This window comes from Lithobates pipiens, unplaced genomic scaffold, assembly GCF_037356315.1.
Source record: "Lithobates pipiens isolate NorthernLeopardFrog02 unplaced genomic scaffold, aLitPip1_a1.2 Scaffold_3, whole genome shotgun sequence".
Taxonomy (NCBI): Eukaryota; Metazoa; Chordata; class Amphibia; order Anura; family Ranidae; genus Lithobates; species Lithobates pipiens.
This window is the reverse complement of record NW_027507790.1, coordinates 259,826,891-259,844,326: the sequence shown is the minus strand read 5'-3', so window position 1 is coordinate 259,844,326 and position 17,436 is coordinate 259,826,891. Positions and strand designations below refer to the sequence as shown.

Below are 17,436 nucleotides of genomic sequence, written 5' to 3'. Positions count from 1 at the left end.
GAATAAAAAGATCACAATTCTCTCGTAAAATCTTTCACATTATACAAAAAAATTGGGCTAACTTTACTGTTTTTATTTTAAATTCATTAAAGTAATTAAGAGTAATTTTTTCCCCCAAAAAATTGCATTTTAAAGACTGCTGCGCAAATACAGTGTGTCATAAAATATTGCAACAACTGCCATTTTATTCTCTAGGTTCTCTATATATAATGTTTTGGGGTTCCAAGTAGTATTTTCTAGCAAAAAAAATTATTTTAACTTGAAACCAACAAATGTCAGAAAAAGGTTTATTGTTTAAGGCACCTTTCACACTGGGCAGGAGGTGCATCGGCGGTAAAGCGCCGCTATTTTTAGTGGAACTTTACCATCGGATTTCCGGTGCTATTTGGCCGCTAGTGGGGTGGTTTTACCTGCGCTAGTGGCTGAGAAAGAGTTAAAAACCACCGCAAAGCACCTCTGCAGAGGCGCCTTGCCAGTGGTATAGCCGCGATGCCCCATTGATTTCAATGGGCAGGAGCAGTGTATACACCGCTCCAAAGATGCTGCTAGCAGGACTTTTTTACCGTTCTGCTAGCGCACCGCTCCAGTATGAAAGCTCTTGGGGCTCTCACACTGGAGAGACAGCAGCGGCTGTTTCTGGACAGTTTGCAGGCGCTAATTTTAGTGCAATAGCACTTGCAAAACGACCCAGCTTGAAAGGGGTCTAAGTGGTTAAACTTCCCTCATTTTCACACCAGTGTATTCCTTTGATCTAAAGGACAAATTGTTACAATGTTTCTACTTAAGTTCCACTGCTAAAGAATGTTGTGATTCTTGGCAGACTGCCCGTTCTTTTTTTTTTTTTTTTTTTTTTTTTTTTGGTTTCCTTTGTTTGTTTTGATGGCTGTCGGCTTTAGCAGAGCAGAGAGGACTCTCTGCATAGAAAGAATCAAAATACTTTTTTCAAGTTCGCAACGAGGAAAAAAATTTGCAATAACAATTCTTAACGATTAATCGTGCAGCTTTAGTTCAAGGATGACACATTATTGTGACGTAGAAGGAAAATGATAAATGGTTTTCAAAATGTTTTACAAATATGTGAAAAGTTTGGGGGGGGGGGGCGTTTTTATTCAGCCCCCCCCCGGAGTCAATACTTTGTAGAACCACCATTTGCTGAAATTACAGCTGCAGGTCTTTTTGGGGATGTCTCTGCCAGCTGTGCGAATCTAGAGAGGGACATTTTTGCCCAATCTTCTTTGCAAAATAGCTCAAGCTCTGTCAGATTGGATGGAGAGCGTCTGTGAACAGCAATTTTCAAGTAATTTTCAAATGACTGGGTCATTCTAACACATGAATATGCTTTGCGCTAAACCATTCCATTGTAGTTCTGGCTGTATGTTGAGGGTCGTTGCCCTGCTGGAAGATGAACTTCCACCCCAGTCTCAAGCCTTTGGCAGACTCCAACAGGTTTTCTTCTAAGATTGCCCTGTATTTGGCTCCATCCATCTTCCCATCAACTCTGACCAGCTTCCCTGTCCCTGCTGAAGAAAAGCATCTCCACAACATGATGCTGCCACCACCATGTTTCACGGTGGGGATGGTGTGTTTAGGGTGATGTGCAGTGTTAGTTTTCTGCCACACATAGCGTTTTGCTTTTAGGCCACAAAAGTTCAATTTTGGTCTCATCTGACCAGAGCACCTTCTTCCACATGTTTGCTGTGTCCCCCACATGGCTTCTCACAAACTGCAAACAGAAATTCTTATGGCTTTCTTTCATTAATGGCCGTGTCTTGGTAGGTTTGCAGTTCTTCTATACGCTTTCCATGTTTGGATGGGTATTGAACCGTGCTCTGTGAGGTGTTCATAGTTCCATATTTAGGTTGAAAAAAAAGACACAAGTCCATATAGTTCAACCATAAAAAATAAATAAAATAAAAAATATCATACAATCCCATATACCCAATCCTATACCCACAATTGAAACAGAGGAAGGCTAAAAAAAAACAGAAAAGTTCAAAGCTGATTAATGCTCTCATTGCCCGGCCTGTCAGTTTAGGTGGACGGCCATGTCTTGGTAGGTTTGCAGTTGTGCCATACTCTTTCCATTTTTGGGGTGATGGATTGAACAGTGTTCCATGAGATGTTCAAAGCTTGGGCTATCTATCACCTAACCCTGCTTTTAACTTCTCCACAACTTTATCCCTGACCTGTCTGGTGTGTTCCTTGGCCTTCATGATGCTGTTTGTTCACAAAGGTTCTCTAACAAACCTCTGAGGTCTTCACAGAACAGCTGTATTTATACTGCGATTAAATTACACACAGGTGGTCTCTATTTACTAATTGGGTGACTTCTGAAGGCAATTGGTTCCACTAGATGTTAGTTAGGGGTATCAGAGTAAAGGGGGTTGAATATAAATGAACGCCACACTTCATTTTTTTTTTTAAATTGGAAAACCATTTATGTATTGGTCTATTACATAAAATCCCAATAAAACACATTTACGTTTTTGGTTGTAACTAGGGATGAGCTCAGGCGCATTCGCATGGAACACGTGCAGAGGCCGCCAGGAAGTCGGCGCAGAGCTGCGCTAATCACAGGCAGTGGGACATTGTCCGATCTCTGCAGCCGCACATCGGGACAATGTCTCAGTGCCTGTGATTAGCGCAGCGCTGCGCCGACTTCCTGGCGGCCTCTGCACCTGTTCCATGCGAATGCGCCTGAGCTCATCCCTAGTTGTAACATGACAAAATGTGGAAATTTTCAAGGGGTATGAATACTTTTTCAAGGCACTGTATAGAAGTGTAATGGTCAGGAATGGGTGAACATTTGACCATATAGCGTTGCCTTTAATCAGCTTCCACCCAACTGACCGAAGCAGATTTGTGTGTTGTGTATTGTCATTACAATGTAATCTTCTCCGGAGCGGAGACGGGATGGCTCGGCGGCGGCGGCGGCACCGGCGCTCTATAAATTAGTAAAATAATGAATGTTGTGTAATAATACTAAAAGCTATAAAAATGCTGTGACATTTCGTAATTAATCCTTATGTGTTGTTATGATAAACTATAACCAGCAGTAGATTATAAAATACAATTTTCAGCCAGTGGATAAATCACACCTTAAATGAGATTCACAGCCGCCTCCCTTAAAAAGGTCAATAAATGAATTTCCCCCAAGGCTTATTTAAAGTTTTTACCATGAGAATTGAAGTCGTTTGAAGCGTATTTATGTATGTAATGGCTTATCATTCCCCGTCTCTTCACAGTACTGGAGAAGATAGATGGAGCCGGGCTCCTTACCATGGGAAATGAGGAGAAACAAGGAAGGAAAATGAACCGTATATCCATGAAAAGAACGCATCCCAGCAGATGAAGAAACAGCGATAGAGCATAAGAATGGATTGGACGGCGGTCACCTGACGAGCTTTACTTTACAGGCAACCAATGTGGATAAAGCTTACAGTGACTTGCTAAGGTTTAATAATGCAACTTCAGTTGTTTGTTTTTCTCTATGTAGACCTCCAGCAGCCAGTCACTGGGCTGATTTTCTACCAGCAGTGATGGGGTGTGTTTACAGGAAGTGGAGTCATGACTGATGGACATTAGAGCCAATTGGCAGACACAGAAGCCGACCAATAGCATGTGAGAGGAGGGGAATGCTCCGGTCTCAGGTTACATGCTGCCTGTTCATTCTGTAATTCATGCCACTAGGTTGAAGATCAGTTTCTGATGTAGATTTTATATATATAGATCTATCTATCTATCTGTCTATCTCTATATATCTATATATAGATATATATATGTATATTCTCACCCACCTTGGTGTTATATTAAGACTTGTCAATAAAAAAAATAAAAAAAAATCACAGATTAAAGTATTCTTTGGCTGTATATTAATCCAACCTACTGTCATTTCATGTGATCACTAACTGTAAAGCTGGCCATACATGGATAGAAAACCGTTCAAATAAAAGTTTGAGCCCAATCCGGTTTTAGAAAGGTTAGTGGGCACACTTCAATTCTTGAAATGCAAAGTTTTATACCAAAAGGACGATTGGTCACATCGAGAACTTTGTTGAGCAATCGAACGATTTTCTAAACCGTAGGGAAATCAACCATAAATAGTAAAATAAAATAAAAACACTGTGCAGCACATGTACATTGATCTTTGATCGACAAAAAAATTACCATTTATGTCGCTAAAAGAGAAGTATGGGGTACGTTTTTTTTTTTTTTTGTTTTTTTTTTCTAAAGCATTCTTACCTACCAACATACCTGTACTGTGTATTTGATTTGGTCCATGTTGGACGACTACTGTATCATGCCTTACTTTTGATATAAAGGAACATTTTCTTTGTTAAAAAAAAAAAGCATACTTACCTAGTTGGGTGTAGTATCGGTCCCCCACCGGCTCTAGCACTGAGAACCGAGCGATCAAACACCACAGATCACTCGGTTCTCAGGGCTCCCCGAGCAGAGAGCTGGTGACTGCTCTGTCCCCACCCCTCCATGCTCACTGGAGAGCTGGGCTGAGGAGGGGTGGGAGCAGCCAGCTCAGGTTCTCTGCTCTGACCCTCCCCCCCCCCCCCCCCAAACTCACTTGAGCGCTGGACTGTGGAGGGGTGGGAGCAGCCAGCTTGAGGTCTCTGCTCTGCCTCCCCCACACTCACTGGAGCGCTGGACTGTGGAGGAGGCGGAAACGGCCAGCTCAGGCTCTTGCTGGCTCGCTGAGAGTCTGCGGTGGGTGCTGGTCCTGGCATGTGGGTGGATCCCCGACTTGTTGCAATCTTCCCCGAGCCTGGACCGGCCCTGTAATGTCAGCAGACCAGCAGGCTTCAGTCCATTGCTAAAACGGATCACAGTAGTGCAGAATGAACTGCACTCCCGTGATCCACAGGAGACGTACAGCCAAACAAGCTTTGGCTGTACTTTTCCTTTAACGATTGATAATACATGGAAAACAATTAGATACAAAGATGGCGTTAACACACACTCATTCGAAAGACCTTTATCCTTGTGCAGCCAGCTTTACTGTACTAACAACACTCATCCTGCATGCTCCAGTAGTGCAATTCTTTGTGATGTCTAGCAGCAGAGACACTTTACTGATCATGATGTTATCTCTCACACTATAGCAATCGGTATGGCTGGTCTGTAAAGCCTGGTACACCCAATAAAAAAAAATCTTTAGTATCAAAAAGCCTTGCCCTCACCACTGTGAAAAATAATTATTTTCAAGCAAATAGAAATAAAAGTTGAAAATGGTGTTGCTGCAGAGATCTGAGTGTTCCACCCAATCTGATGTAATAAAATACCACAACCTGAATTGATCCAGCGCCACAATTATATGTCTTCTCTATGTCTAATCAAACTACAATGTGATAATGAACATGCAAATATCAACAACTCTAATCAGTCCTCAGGTGAGTCCAACATCAAATCATTGCATGTGAAAAAGTTGAAAAGAAGTATTTAAAGAGGAAGTAAACCCTGATGGGTTTACTTCCTCTTTTTTTCCCTGCAAAGGTAAAGCATAATGGACTACTATGCATCGCATAGTAGCTCATTATGTGTCACTTACCTGACACAGGAGCCAGCGAAGTCGCCGCTGTCCCCTGTAGTCCGCCGCATCCATCTTGCTGGTGGCGTCTCGCAGCTCCGACGAATGACAGCGGCGAAGCCGCGATGACGTCACTCCCGCGCATGCGCACGGGAGTCGCGTCTCGCAGCTCCGCCGCTGCCATTCGGCGAAGCCGCGATGACGTCACTCCCGCGCATGCGCACGGGAGTCGACAAATTAGGCAGATCCATTCTTGGACTTGCCGCATTTAGTGCGCCTGCGTACCGCTGTCTACGGCGCATGCGCCGTAGACAGCGGTGCCCATTTTCGGGCAAATATCTCCTAAACCATATAGGTTTAGGAGATATTGCTTGGACCTACAGGTAAGCCTTAATCTAGGCTTACCTGTAGGTCAAAGTGGTTTGAAAGGGTTTACTTCCTCTTTAATTTCTCAATAATTGGTCACCAAATTCCTTCTTCTATTGTGCATCTGTGATTATCCCACCACCATTAGCAGCTCCACCACCATTAGCAGCTCACCTCCCATTTTGACCTATGAAGGGTCTCTGTGGTCAGATTGCTTAAGAAGCTCTCCTCCGGATCCGTTCCCTCTGCATATGATATTCACCAATTCCACCATAACACTGCATCCGGAAAGCATTCACAGCACTTCACTTTTCCCACATTTTGTTATGTTACGACCTTTATTCCAAAATGGATTAAATTCATTATTTTCCTTAAAATTCTACTAACAATACCCCATAATGATAACGTGAAAGAAGTTTATTTGAAATCTTTGCAGATTTATTAAAAATAAACAAAAAAAATGTACATAAGTATCATAAACTTTGCTCAGTACTTTGTTGAAGCACCTTTGGCACCAATTACAGCCTCAAGTCTTTTTGAGTATGATGCTACAATCTTGGCACACCTATTTTTGGGCAGTTCCTCCCATTCTTCTTTGCAGGACCTTTCAAGCTCCATCAGGTTGGGTGGGGAGTGTCGGTGCACAGCCATTTTCAGATCTCTCCAGAGACGCTCAATTGGGTTCAAGTCTGGGCTCTGGCTGGGTCACTCAAGGACATTCACAGAGTTGTCCTGTAGCCACTCCCTTATTATCTTGGCTGTGTGCTTAGGGTCGTTATCCTGTTGGAAGATGAACCTTCGCCCCAGTCTGAGGTCCAGAGTGCTCTGGAGCAGGTTTTCATCAAGGCCAATTGCTGCATTTATCTTTCCCTCTATCCTGACTAGTCTTACAGTTCATGCTACTGAAAAACATTGCCACAGCATGATGCTGCCACCACCATGCTTCACTGTAGGGATGGTATTGGCCAGGTGATGAGTGATGCCTGGTTTCCACCAGACAGGACGCTTGCCATTTAGGTCGTAGAGTTCAATCTTTGTTTCATCAGACGAGATTTGTTTCTCATGGTCTGAGAGTCCTTCAAGTGCCTCTTGGCAAACTCAAGGTGGGCTGTCATGAGCCTTTTACCGCGGAGTGGTTTCCGTCTGGTCACTCTACCATACAGCCCCGATGGATTCTGCAGAGATGTTTGTGCTTCTGGGAGGTTCTCCTCTCTCCAAAAAGAAGCGCTGGAGCTCTGTCAGATTGACCATCGGGTTCTTGGTCACCTCCCTGACTAAGGCCCTTCTCCCCCCATTGCTCAATTTGCCTGAGCAGCCTGCTCTAGGAAGAGTCCTGTTGATTTCAAACTTCTTCCAAATAGAGCTTTCTTTTGGTGGCATTTGATCCCCTCTGCGGTTTTTATTTTTTGCGCTGTAAACAAAATAAGAGCGACAATTTTGAAAAAACAAATTTTTTTAACTTTTTGCTATAATAAATATCCCCCAAAAATCTATAAAAAAAAATTTTTTCCCTCAGTTTAGGCCGATACGTATTCTTCTACATATTTTTGGTAAAAAAAATTGCAATAAGCGATTATTGATTGGTTTGCGCAAAATTTATAGCGTTTACAAAATAGGGGATAGTTTTATGGCATTTTTATTAATAATTTTTATTTTTACTAGTAATGGCGGCAATCAGCGATTTTTGTTGTGACTGCGACATTATGGCGGACACATCAGACATTTTTGACACATTTTTGGGACCATTGTCATTTATACAGCAATCAGTGCTATACAAATGCACTGATTCCTGTGTAAATGACACTGGCAGTGAAGGGGTTAACCAGGGGGTGGCAGTGTAGGGGTTAAGTGTGTCCTAGGGACGTGTTACTAACTGTGGGGGGCTGGGCTGTTTGTTAGTGAACACTGATCTCTGCTCCAATCACAGGGAGCAGAGATCAGTGTCGCTTGTTGCTAGGCAGAATGGGGAGATGCTGTTTACTTCCACATCTCCCCATTCAGCCTCCCCGTGAGACGATTGCAGGTATCCCCGCGGCGATCGAGGACCCGTGACCGGACTCGCGGGGATCCCGACCGGCACGCGCCGGCAGCGGCGCACACGTGATGGCATGGCAGCAATTTCAAATGGACGTACCTGTACGCCAATTTGCCTGTCCGTGCCATTCTGCTGATGTACATTGTCGTGCACCGGTCGGGGAGTGGTTAAGGGAGCCGGACTGTGGCCCGCAGTAACAGATTATTATTTTTTTCATCAATGAGAGTAAAAGTGCCCCATCATTTGTTTTGGGTGAAGAATAGTGACCAATTGTTGGTGTCAGTGGGAGGAGGAGTGTCCCATTGTTGGTGTCAGTGGGAGAAATGGTGTCCGATTGTTGGTGTCAATGGGAGGAATAGTGTCGGATTGTTGGTGTCAGTGGGAAGAATAGTGCCCCATTGTTGGTGTCAGTGGCAGGAATAGTGTCCCATTGTTGGTGTGAGTGGGAGGAATAGTGCCACATTGTTGTTATCAGTGCCAGGAATAGTGTCCCATTATTGGTGTCAGTAACAGGAATAGTGTCACATTATTGGTGTCAGTGGGAGAAATGGTGTCCGATTGTTGGTGTCAGTGGGAGAAATGGTGTCCCATTGTTGGTGTCAGCAGGCGAAATAGTGTCTGATTTTTGGTGTCAGTGGCAGAAAGAGTGTCCCATTGCTGGTGTCAGTGGGAGGAATAGTGCCCCATTGTTGGTGTCAGTGGCAGGAATAGTGTCTGATTTTTGGTGTCAGTGGCAGAAAGTGTCCCATTGCTGGTGTCAGTGGGAGGAATAGTGCCCCATTGCTGGTGTCAGTGGGAGGAATAGTGCCCCATTGCTGGTGTCAGTGGGAGGAATAGTGTCCCATTGTTGGTGTCAGTGGCAGGAATAGTGTCTCATATCAGTGGAATAAATAGTGCCCCTATAAAGGCTAGCACAGGGCCACAGCTTGGAGACCCCTACATTACCACAACACATAGGCACAAAGCTTATCAAAAAGTGGTGTGTGATCCACAGTCCCCATTTGAGTCTTTGGCCACACTGGAAACAGCCAAACCCGGCTTTCCAAGAACATTAGCGCCCGCTGTTCACCCACTGGGGCTGTTTTCATCTATGATAGTGACAATAAACCCTCCCAGTTTTATTTTCTTATGACACAATATCGCCTGCATTAGGATAAGGTCCTTTTATCAGAGGTTTCCGGTGGGGATGTGCGTTCTTCCACTGACATTCATCATTTCCCTCTGTTCATTTCCATAGGTAAATAAATGACTTATGGGGCTGTCATAAATCATCACAGGAAATGATATACTGGATTGTTTTCCAGCTCTTTGCAGTGACAAATGACTTCAAAGCTCCCCGCACTGCCCAGCAATCATCATGTCTGTACTGTTGTCATTTTCTGATGTTGTTCTATGGACCGGTAGATTTATTTTTATTTTTTTATATTTCCGGTACTTGTATAGCGCCGTCAATTTACACAGCGCTTTACATATACGTTGTACATTCACATCAGTCCCTGCTCTCAAGGAGCTTACAATCTAAGGTCCCGAACTCACATTCATACATACATATACTATGACCAATTTAGACAGGAGTCAATTAACCTCCCAGCATGTCTTTGGAGTGTGGGTAGGCCTTCCTGAAGGGGCACTCCGGCCAAACAAAGGGTTGGAGGTGCCTAAAAACTGCCGAATGCAAGAAAGCGGCAATTTACGTCCTATGACTTCAGATCAGACAAACATAGGGTTAAAAAAAAAACAGGGGGTAAAAGTGCTGCACTCGTTAAAAGAAAAGTATGGGGTTTATAATTTTTTTAATCCTACTTACCTAGGCCAATGCAGCATCTCCCCCCCACCATCTCCAAGGTTGTGAACTGAGAAATCAAACACCGCTGTTCACTCAGTTCTCCCCTCAACTCTGAGCAGAGAGCGGTGACTGTCAGTCACCGCTCTCTGCTCTGCCCCTCCTCCTCATTGGACCCGCTGGGCTATGAAGAGCAGTGCGCTGAGCAGCTCCCTTAGGCTCTCAGCGGCGCACTTAGAGGCTGAGCCAGGTGCTGGTCCAGGCTTCTGGGTGGATCCCGACCACATGGTTGTGATCTTTCCTCAGTCTGGACCGGCTCTGTGACGTCAGCTGACAGTTGGCTTTAGTCAAAAATGGGTCACAGGAGTGCGGAACGAACTGAGATGACTATACTTAGCCACTACCTTCCTGGCCTATAGCAAAATGATGGGTGGGCGGTGGTTCCCTTATCGTGACTGGACGTCTTTCAGGATAACAAGCCGTTCCGCGGGTGCGCAGAGCGTGGTGATCGCTGTTGTGGTGTGTTAGTCTGACACACCGCAACGCTGATCTAGGTAAAGAGCCTCTGATGTCCAATCACAGCTGATCATGTCCAATCTCTGATGTCCAGTCACAGCTGATCATGTCCAATCACAGCTGATCATGTCCAATCTCTAATGTCCAATCACAGCTGATCATGTCCAATCACAGCTGATCATGTCCAATCTCTGATGTCCAATCACAGCTGATTATGTCCAATCTCTGATGTCCAATCACAGCGGATCATTTCCAATCACAGCTGATCATGTCCAATCTCTGATGTCCAATCACGGCTGATTATGTCCAATCTCTGATGTACATCTATCGCAATTGACAGATGTGAGTAGAGGAGAGACAGTTGGTGGCTCTCCTGGCAGGGGAGGTCTGCGCTGATTGATTATCAGCACATCCCCCTGAGGATGCCCACCCAGGACCACCAGGAATGCCCACCACTGATGACCACCAGGTATGCCACCCATGGCTACCAGGGAAGCCAATCAGTGCCCACAAATGGTGCCAATCAGTGCCCATTACTAATGCCTGCTTATCAGTGATGCCCATCAGTGTCGCTTATCAGTGCAACCTATCAATACCCATCAGTGCTGCACATTGGTGCCCATCATCAGTGCCACCTCATTGGTGCCACCTCATCTGTGCTGCCTTATCAGTGCCTGTCAGTGAAGAAGAAAATGTACTTCTTTACAAAATTGTATAACAGAAATGAAGAAAAACTTAAATTTTCGGTATTTTATTATTTGTTTAGCTAAAAGAAAAAACTCCAGAGGTGACCAAATAGCACCACAAGTAAGCTCTATTTGTGGGAACAAAATGCAATTTTTTTTGGGGTACAGTGTAGCATAACCGCGCAATTGTCATTTAAAAAGCGACAGCGCAGAAAGCTGAAAATGGGCTTAGGCAGGATGGGGGGAAAGTGCCCGGTATTGAAGTGGTTAAACAATTATTAATATTAATTAATATTAATTAAGACTCCGAACTGATCATGCAACGTAAAGCAAGAATACTTCATAGTGTAAAACCATCCATAAAACGTTTATTTAAAATAGCCGAAATACCCACAAAAGTAAGCAAGATAAAGCTTCAAATCAGTACAAGCCAGTCCCCAGGAATTGAACAGGCTGCTTCTGCACTCCAAAGCGCATCATGACGCCATAAATGTCAGCTCCACCCTATACGTTTTGTCACATTTTACATCTTCTGAGGGGAGATGTACATGTTGGATTTTTGCACATCCACTGTAATGCACAAGAGCATACTGCAGGGCATAGAATTACATAGGAGTTCATAATAAAAAAAAAATTAGGAAAATAAATACCGCAATGTGCTTTACCAATGCATTGCAGCACAAGTTCACACCGCACACCTGCGTAGACACATGTGTGCATAGCAGTCTATACACACTACCGCGGTAATGCGCAGCAAGGCATGTTACATGCAATGTCTTTTATGCTGAATACACCCCAACACAGCTTTGTGACAGGAGTTCATTGTGGTGTTCTGCACTGCAGGAAATGCATACACAATTTTCCATTTATTGTATTGCATTGGGTAGCCCATTCAAATACAATACCTGTTAACACGCACAAAACATTTAAATCGCCCCATAGGGCCAGGCTGGTGTGAATAGGCTCTTACTCATGCTAGTATATGATGTAAGCAATGCCTTAGACCGGGTCATAGGAACACGTCACCCCACTTATTTTCCCTCTATTCCTATTCTGATGAAAACTGTTTTTTGGATTCTCTTTCATCTTCAGTTCCTTTGATAATGGTCACTAGGACAATAGAGAGGGCGAATCTCCGCAGTGGAGACGCATACAACAATAACAACCTGATCGGTTAATAACCCTTACCCACTTGATCCAAAATGTAAAAAAAAAATAGTATATAGACTATAATGGTGGGGGGGAAATAGTGTAATGGCACGGTGATCTGAACTGAGAACATTTATTTTTTTTTGGATTTAATTTAATATCCACTGTGGACCATTGTGTTCCATAACTAAGCAATCAATGGTGGATTTCATCGGCCGGCAGAAATGTAGGTGGATTTTTTTTTTTTTAAATTGCAGTGTTTTCTAACAAGAAGAACCTGAGTCTAGTGAGATGTACTACAAGAAAGACTCTTACATAGACCGAGAATTCTGTCCTCCTAAAGCTCATCTACAGCAAACCTGCCATTTAGCCTAAGGCCTTAATTGTAATTGTACTGATCTACATACCTATTCCAGGCCAGTGACTCATAATATTGAACTCGCCATGACTTCCAGATAACTAGCTTCAGATGGAGGTCAGCCTTGGAAGTTTCCTATATCTCTCATGGCAGTTTTCCATTAAAGCAGCTCTGTTGCTAAAATAGTAAGGTTGAATAAAGACACCAGTCCATCCAGTTCAACCTGAGTGAGTTTCTACAATTGTCTCTATCCCTGTACGTTGTACACTCACATCAGTCCCTACCCTCGAGGATCCCACAATCCAAGGTCCCCGTTCATATACTAGTGCCAATTTTGGACTGAAGCCAATTAACCTACCAGCATGTCTTTGGAGTGTGGGAGGAAACCGGAGTACCTGGAGGCAGCCCACACAGGCACAGGGAGAACATACAAACTCCAGGCAGGTAGTGTCGGGGTTGGGATTCGAGGCAGTGACCCCTTTTACTGCTAGGTGAGAGTACTAACCACTCTAAACCACTGTGCCGCCAAATACATTTCCAAAATCACCTGCAAAGAAAACATTGATCATTCAGCTTTCCTGTTGCCAATCTGAAAAATTCCCAGTTTAAGATTCCAGAAGTTTCTGATTTTTGGTCCCCCACCATTCTCTTTAGTGCCTCCCCCCCCCCCACCATGCTCTTTAGTGCCTCCCTCCTTGATGGTAGTGATGTATGCGCTGGCAGAGGACCAGGAATCTGACACTCCCAGAAGTGTCAGATTTTGTTGGATGTTCAGCTGGCAGTATTTCTTTATAATTTGCAGAGTGTGCTGCAGGAAAGGAGGCTTATTTTAATGCCTTCTTTACAGGGGGCAGAACATGTATTTCAGATCTCCACACAGGTGCTCCAGCACAGTTGTAAGTTCTAAAAATGGGCAAACCAGCCAAAATTTGTTGAATCAAAACTCACCACACATTATCGAACCAAATCTGCACACCATGCTCAGTACAAAACATCTTTATTCCATGTGAAAAAGTCAAATGATAATCCTAGCTGTGATTCCTAAATACTGAAGCATTTCACCCAGCAAGGGCTTAATCAGTTTTGCAAGGGGTGGAACAAGTCTTCTACCGATGCAACTTTTACAAGCTACATAGATATTTATTAAGCACAGATACATTTGTTTAAGCAACATCAGCAGAGATTTTTCACCCAAATTGAAAATGGAAAATGCTCCCACTTGCTCCCATCTAGGTGTCTTATTGTCTATTGTAACTCTCTCGCTTTGTCTAGATCTTTACTTCTAAGATCCTCATGATCTTAAAAAGGAGGCGTGACACTCACAATCTGACACCAGTTTGCAGACTCCACCCAAGAGAATAGCTAGCAACCATGTGGTTCTGCAATGCCACCTTATGCGCTTAAACCCTTTTAGGACCTGTGTCGGCAAAAGAGTGGGCTTTAATACTCGCACGATGCACAAATGCATCGCTGAGAGGCCGATGTTCATGTGCTGAGAGCTCGCCCCCAGCACAAAAACGGAGCTGTGGAAGACTACTCTTGGTCCAGGATAAAGATCAGTGACAGTGGTCACATGCAGGGGCGTATCTACCATGGGGCAAACAAGGTGTTTGCCTTGGACGGCATTTTTCACGTACCATCCCCAGGCAGCAGGACAGAGCCGGTTCTTTAACCACTTCCTGTCCTTTCAGTGATTGTATGGGGATGATGCCTGCAGCCACCATGCAGCCTGTGTCCACCATGCATCTTGTGCCCACCATGCAGCCTGTGTCCACCATTCACCATGCAGCCTGTGTCCACCATGCAGCCTGTGTCCACCATCCACCATGCAGCCTGTGTCCACCATCCACCATGCAGCCTGTGCCCACCATCCACCATGCAGCCTGTGTCCACCATCCACCATGCAGCCTGTGTCCACCATGCAGCCTGTGCCCACCATCCACCATGCAGCCTGTGCCCACCATACAGCCTACTGGTGCAGGGGAGGAGAGGAACAGGAGAGCCGCCCAGATGTTCAGAGAGTAGGCAACACAACGATAACAGCTTTCATTTCAATTGCTGTGTTCCTGCCGCTCAACGTCATATACAGCCCCGTTCCCTGGTCGGGGAAGATTGATTAACAGATCACCTGTCCCAGGATTGGACTTGTAATCTGTCTATCAAAGTCTTGGGACCAGGGGGCGGGGCTGTATCTGACAGCGAGCAGCGGGGAACGCGGCAATGTGAAATGAAAGCGGTTATCACTGTGTTCCCTGCGCTCTGAACATCTGGACGGCTCTCTCTCTCTTCCCATCCGTGATCGCTGGGAGGCTCCCATCGAACATTTTTCGTCTGAAAATCCAACCGTGTGTACGAGGCATTAGTATGTATTTGTATCTTTCTATTAAAATTCATGAATGCTTTAACTACACTAGAGGTCTGCGTTGTCTGTCCCTTGCCCTTTTTTATTGTATAAAACATATCTGTTCAAAAAATGTTTCTCAAACTGAAGACCAGGGGAGTATTGGTAGACGTTGATGCTTACAGATGTGGCAGGTACAATATAAGCTAGAGTACAACTGCCAGTAGAAATAAAGGGAGGCCATTTTAGGGCTTTTCTGTCACACAAGAAATAAATGCCATTGGAAAGGACCAGGGACCTGTTGTCACAGAGGGGATTAAACATTCGCAAAGTTACATTAAAAAACCCATTACATTTTACTAGCCTTTCTGTCAAGGACACATATTGTCCAAAAATAAATTAAACTACTTGTCATTGTCAGTGTATTTGAAATGTTTCTCCCAAAATCAATAAGGTGAACCGCTTGGGTAGGTACCTGTCCCAACCTGAATTCCTTGTCCCTGCTTTTACAGCAATGTTTTGTGCAATCACTTATAATTGTGAAGTGAGCATTAGGACAGTAAATGTCAGGTTGACAGGAAACCTGCTCATTTTAAACTGACATCTCGTAATTTCCAAAGGTGAGAAGTATTCTTCTCAAAAAAAACTTTCCTTTGAAATAAAAACAGTTCACTTAGATTCAGTATAGTGAATGCCAATGAGAGGTGGTCCCTCCGAAAAAGTTTTAGGTGTATGCCTATGTAGCTCCGGGCTCCTGAAGAGCCTGCGCTATGTTTTTGTAAATTTTGTTTTTCCTAAGACCATAGTTGGGTCTTCGGGTTCATTTCAGTAAATCATGGTCTTGGCATTAGTTTAGCTGGACCGTGCTATGTTCTGCCTGGTCATAGGTGTAGGTATCATCTTTGACAGGCATTGGAATGCAGTCTGGTTGGACGCATTGGGTACCAATCTCTCTCTCTCTGAGCCAATCAGCAGGTGCGTTGTTTCTCTGTGTATTCCGGTAGAGGGTACTTAAGGTGCTGAGATCATGTGGATCTGGGTTCCGGTCCAGAAGTATGTTCAGACTCTGTGGTCCTGGTCTCCTGACCAGCCCCCAGAGGCCCTCATGGCCTGGGGTGCAGATCCATCTGTTTCCGAGTCTCGGGGCTGGCTAGCCTGAGGCACAGTAACTGGAAGAAGGGTTCCAAGGTGGTCCGGTGCCGTCTCGGGTTTGGAGAGGCCCAGCAACTGAAAACCCAACCAGGGGAGGACTCTTCAGAAGAGGGCCATGCACAAGGCTGGCTGCTCGGTAAGAGCCTGGAAGCTAAGCTGAAAGGACACCAAGTGAATCCGCATTCTTACGGTATCGCCGGACCGGCTGCAAGATACTGGTACCGTAAGAGAGTTCCTAACTTCATCCTTCAGTTACAACTAAGTTCTGTGAGAGACTTTTCTTGTTCTATTCTAATGTTCTACAACCAAGTCTGTGGCAGAAACTTTGCTAAGTTTAAATCCCCTATCGGCTGCTAAATTCAGTAAAGGGGATTTATCTGATAGTTGAAATATCCAGTTGTGAATGGCTATTCCCTGGATCACTTAGAGAGAGACATTTCAAGTGTCAGCAGTTCCAAGAGTACCTGAGCTTTACTACCCATACCCTCTATTCCATACTGAGAGACTGTGTTCTGTTCAATGGTTTTTGCAAATAAAAATTCCCAAAGGGATTCAAGTGTTGGTCTCCACAATTTATTGGCCATCAACCTCGGGAACCCCTAGACAAGCAACGAGGTGGAGACAGTAACGGTAAGCCCAGAAAAACCAGTCGCTCCTTCGGGGGTCAGTGCTACACCTACACACCCAACCAGTGCCAGGACAAGGTCATCCAGCGCCTGGGGGCAAAGGTGCCAAACTGCATACCCCCCCTTCCCTTAGGGTTAGCAGTGATGCCATTGTCACTACTCCTCCCAGCCTTATAAAAGAAGCAACTGGCGCAGGATGCCCCCATCTCTGCATTAAACCACTGACCCCAGGGCAGCCGCCCCTCCTGCCCACCCCTTGTCCCAGCGTGGCACCCAACAGTTTGTTCAGACCTCTTGCAATAGCATGGCGAACCCGAACTAGAAAGAAAAGCAGAATATTAAAGAAATACATTCTTGACCCAACGGAAGGGCCACTTGAGACAGTTAAAGTGGTGTTGCACATAAAAAAAATAAAATCATCAACATTTCTAAAAAAAATGTAAAAACAATTTTGGGAATTTAATTTTTTTTAACTCACCTCTAAATGCCTGTTGCTAGGGGGTCCCTCATAGTCTGCCTCCTTCAGTGCCTGGGCTGGTAACATCACTTCCCCTTGGCGCAGGAAGGGCTCAGCTCTGCCCCCTCCCTCCTGTCAGTCATCTGGGACACGTGACAGGTACCAGATGACTGTGCGGCCAATCACGGCACCGCAAGCACATGCGCAGTGGGTGCCCGGCTGTGAAGCCACAGCCGCTATGATCGTTCTTATGGTATAGGATATTGCTGGCTGAAAACTGCAATATCTGAATGATGTCTGTAGCTATAGGCATCATTCAGATATACCCGCTCAAAGTCCGTCACGTCATATGACGGCGGGCGAGAGTGAGGCGGTTAATAACAGCCCCGGGCCACCATAGCCAAAGGTTGCTAGAGCTTACAGCCTAT

The 17,436-nt window shown here is 44.8% G+C and overlaps 1 protein-coding gene across 2 annotated transcripts in view; it reads left to right on the top strand.

Annotated features, from left to right (window-relative positions):
* PIK3C3 (phosphatidylinositol 3-kinase catalytic subunit type 3) overlaps nucleotides 1-5,179 on the top strand; it is a 352,843-nt gene extending 347,664 nt beyond the window's left edge. For both annotated transcript variants that reach the window (XM_077463088.1, XM_077463087.1), the window contains one exon: nucleotides 3,246-5,179. In XM_077463088.1, coding sequence (XP_077319214.1) covers nucleotides 3,246-3,260 — 15 coding nt within the window. In that variant the 3' untranslated portion in view covers nucleotides 3,261-5,179. The remainder of the gene's footprint in view (nucleotides 1-3,245) is intronic.
* The last annotated feature ends 12,257 nt before the right edge of the window (nucleotides 5,180-17,436 follow it).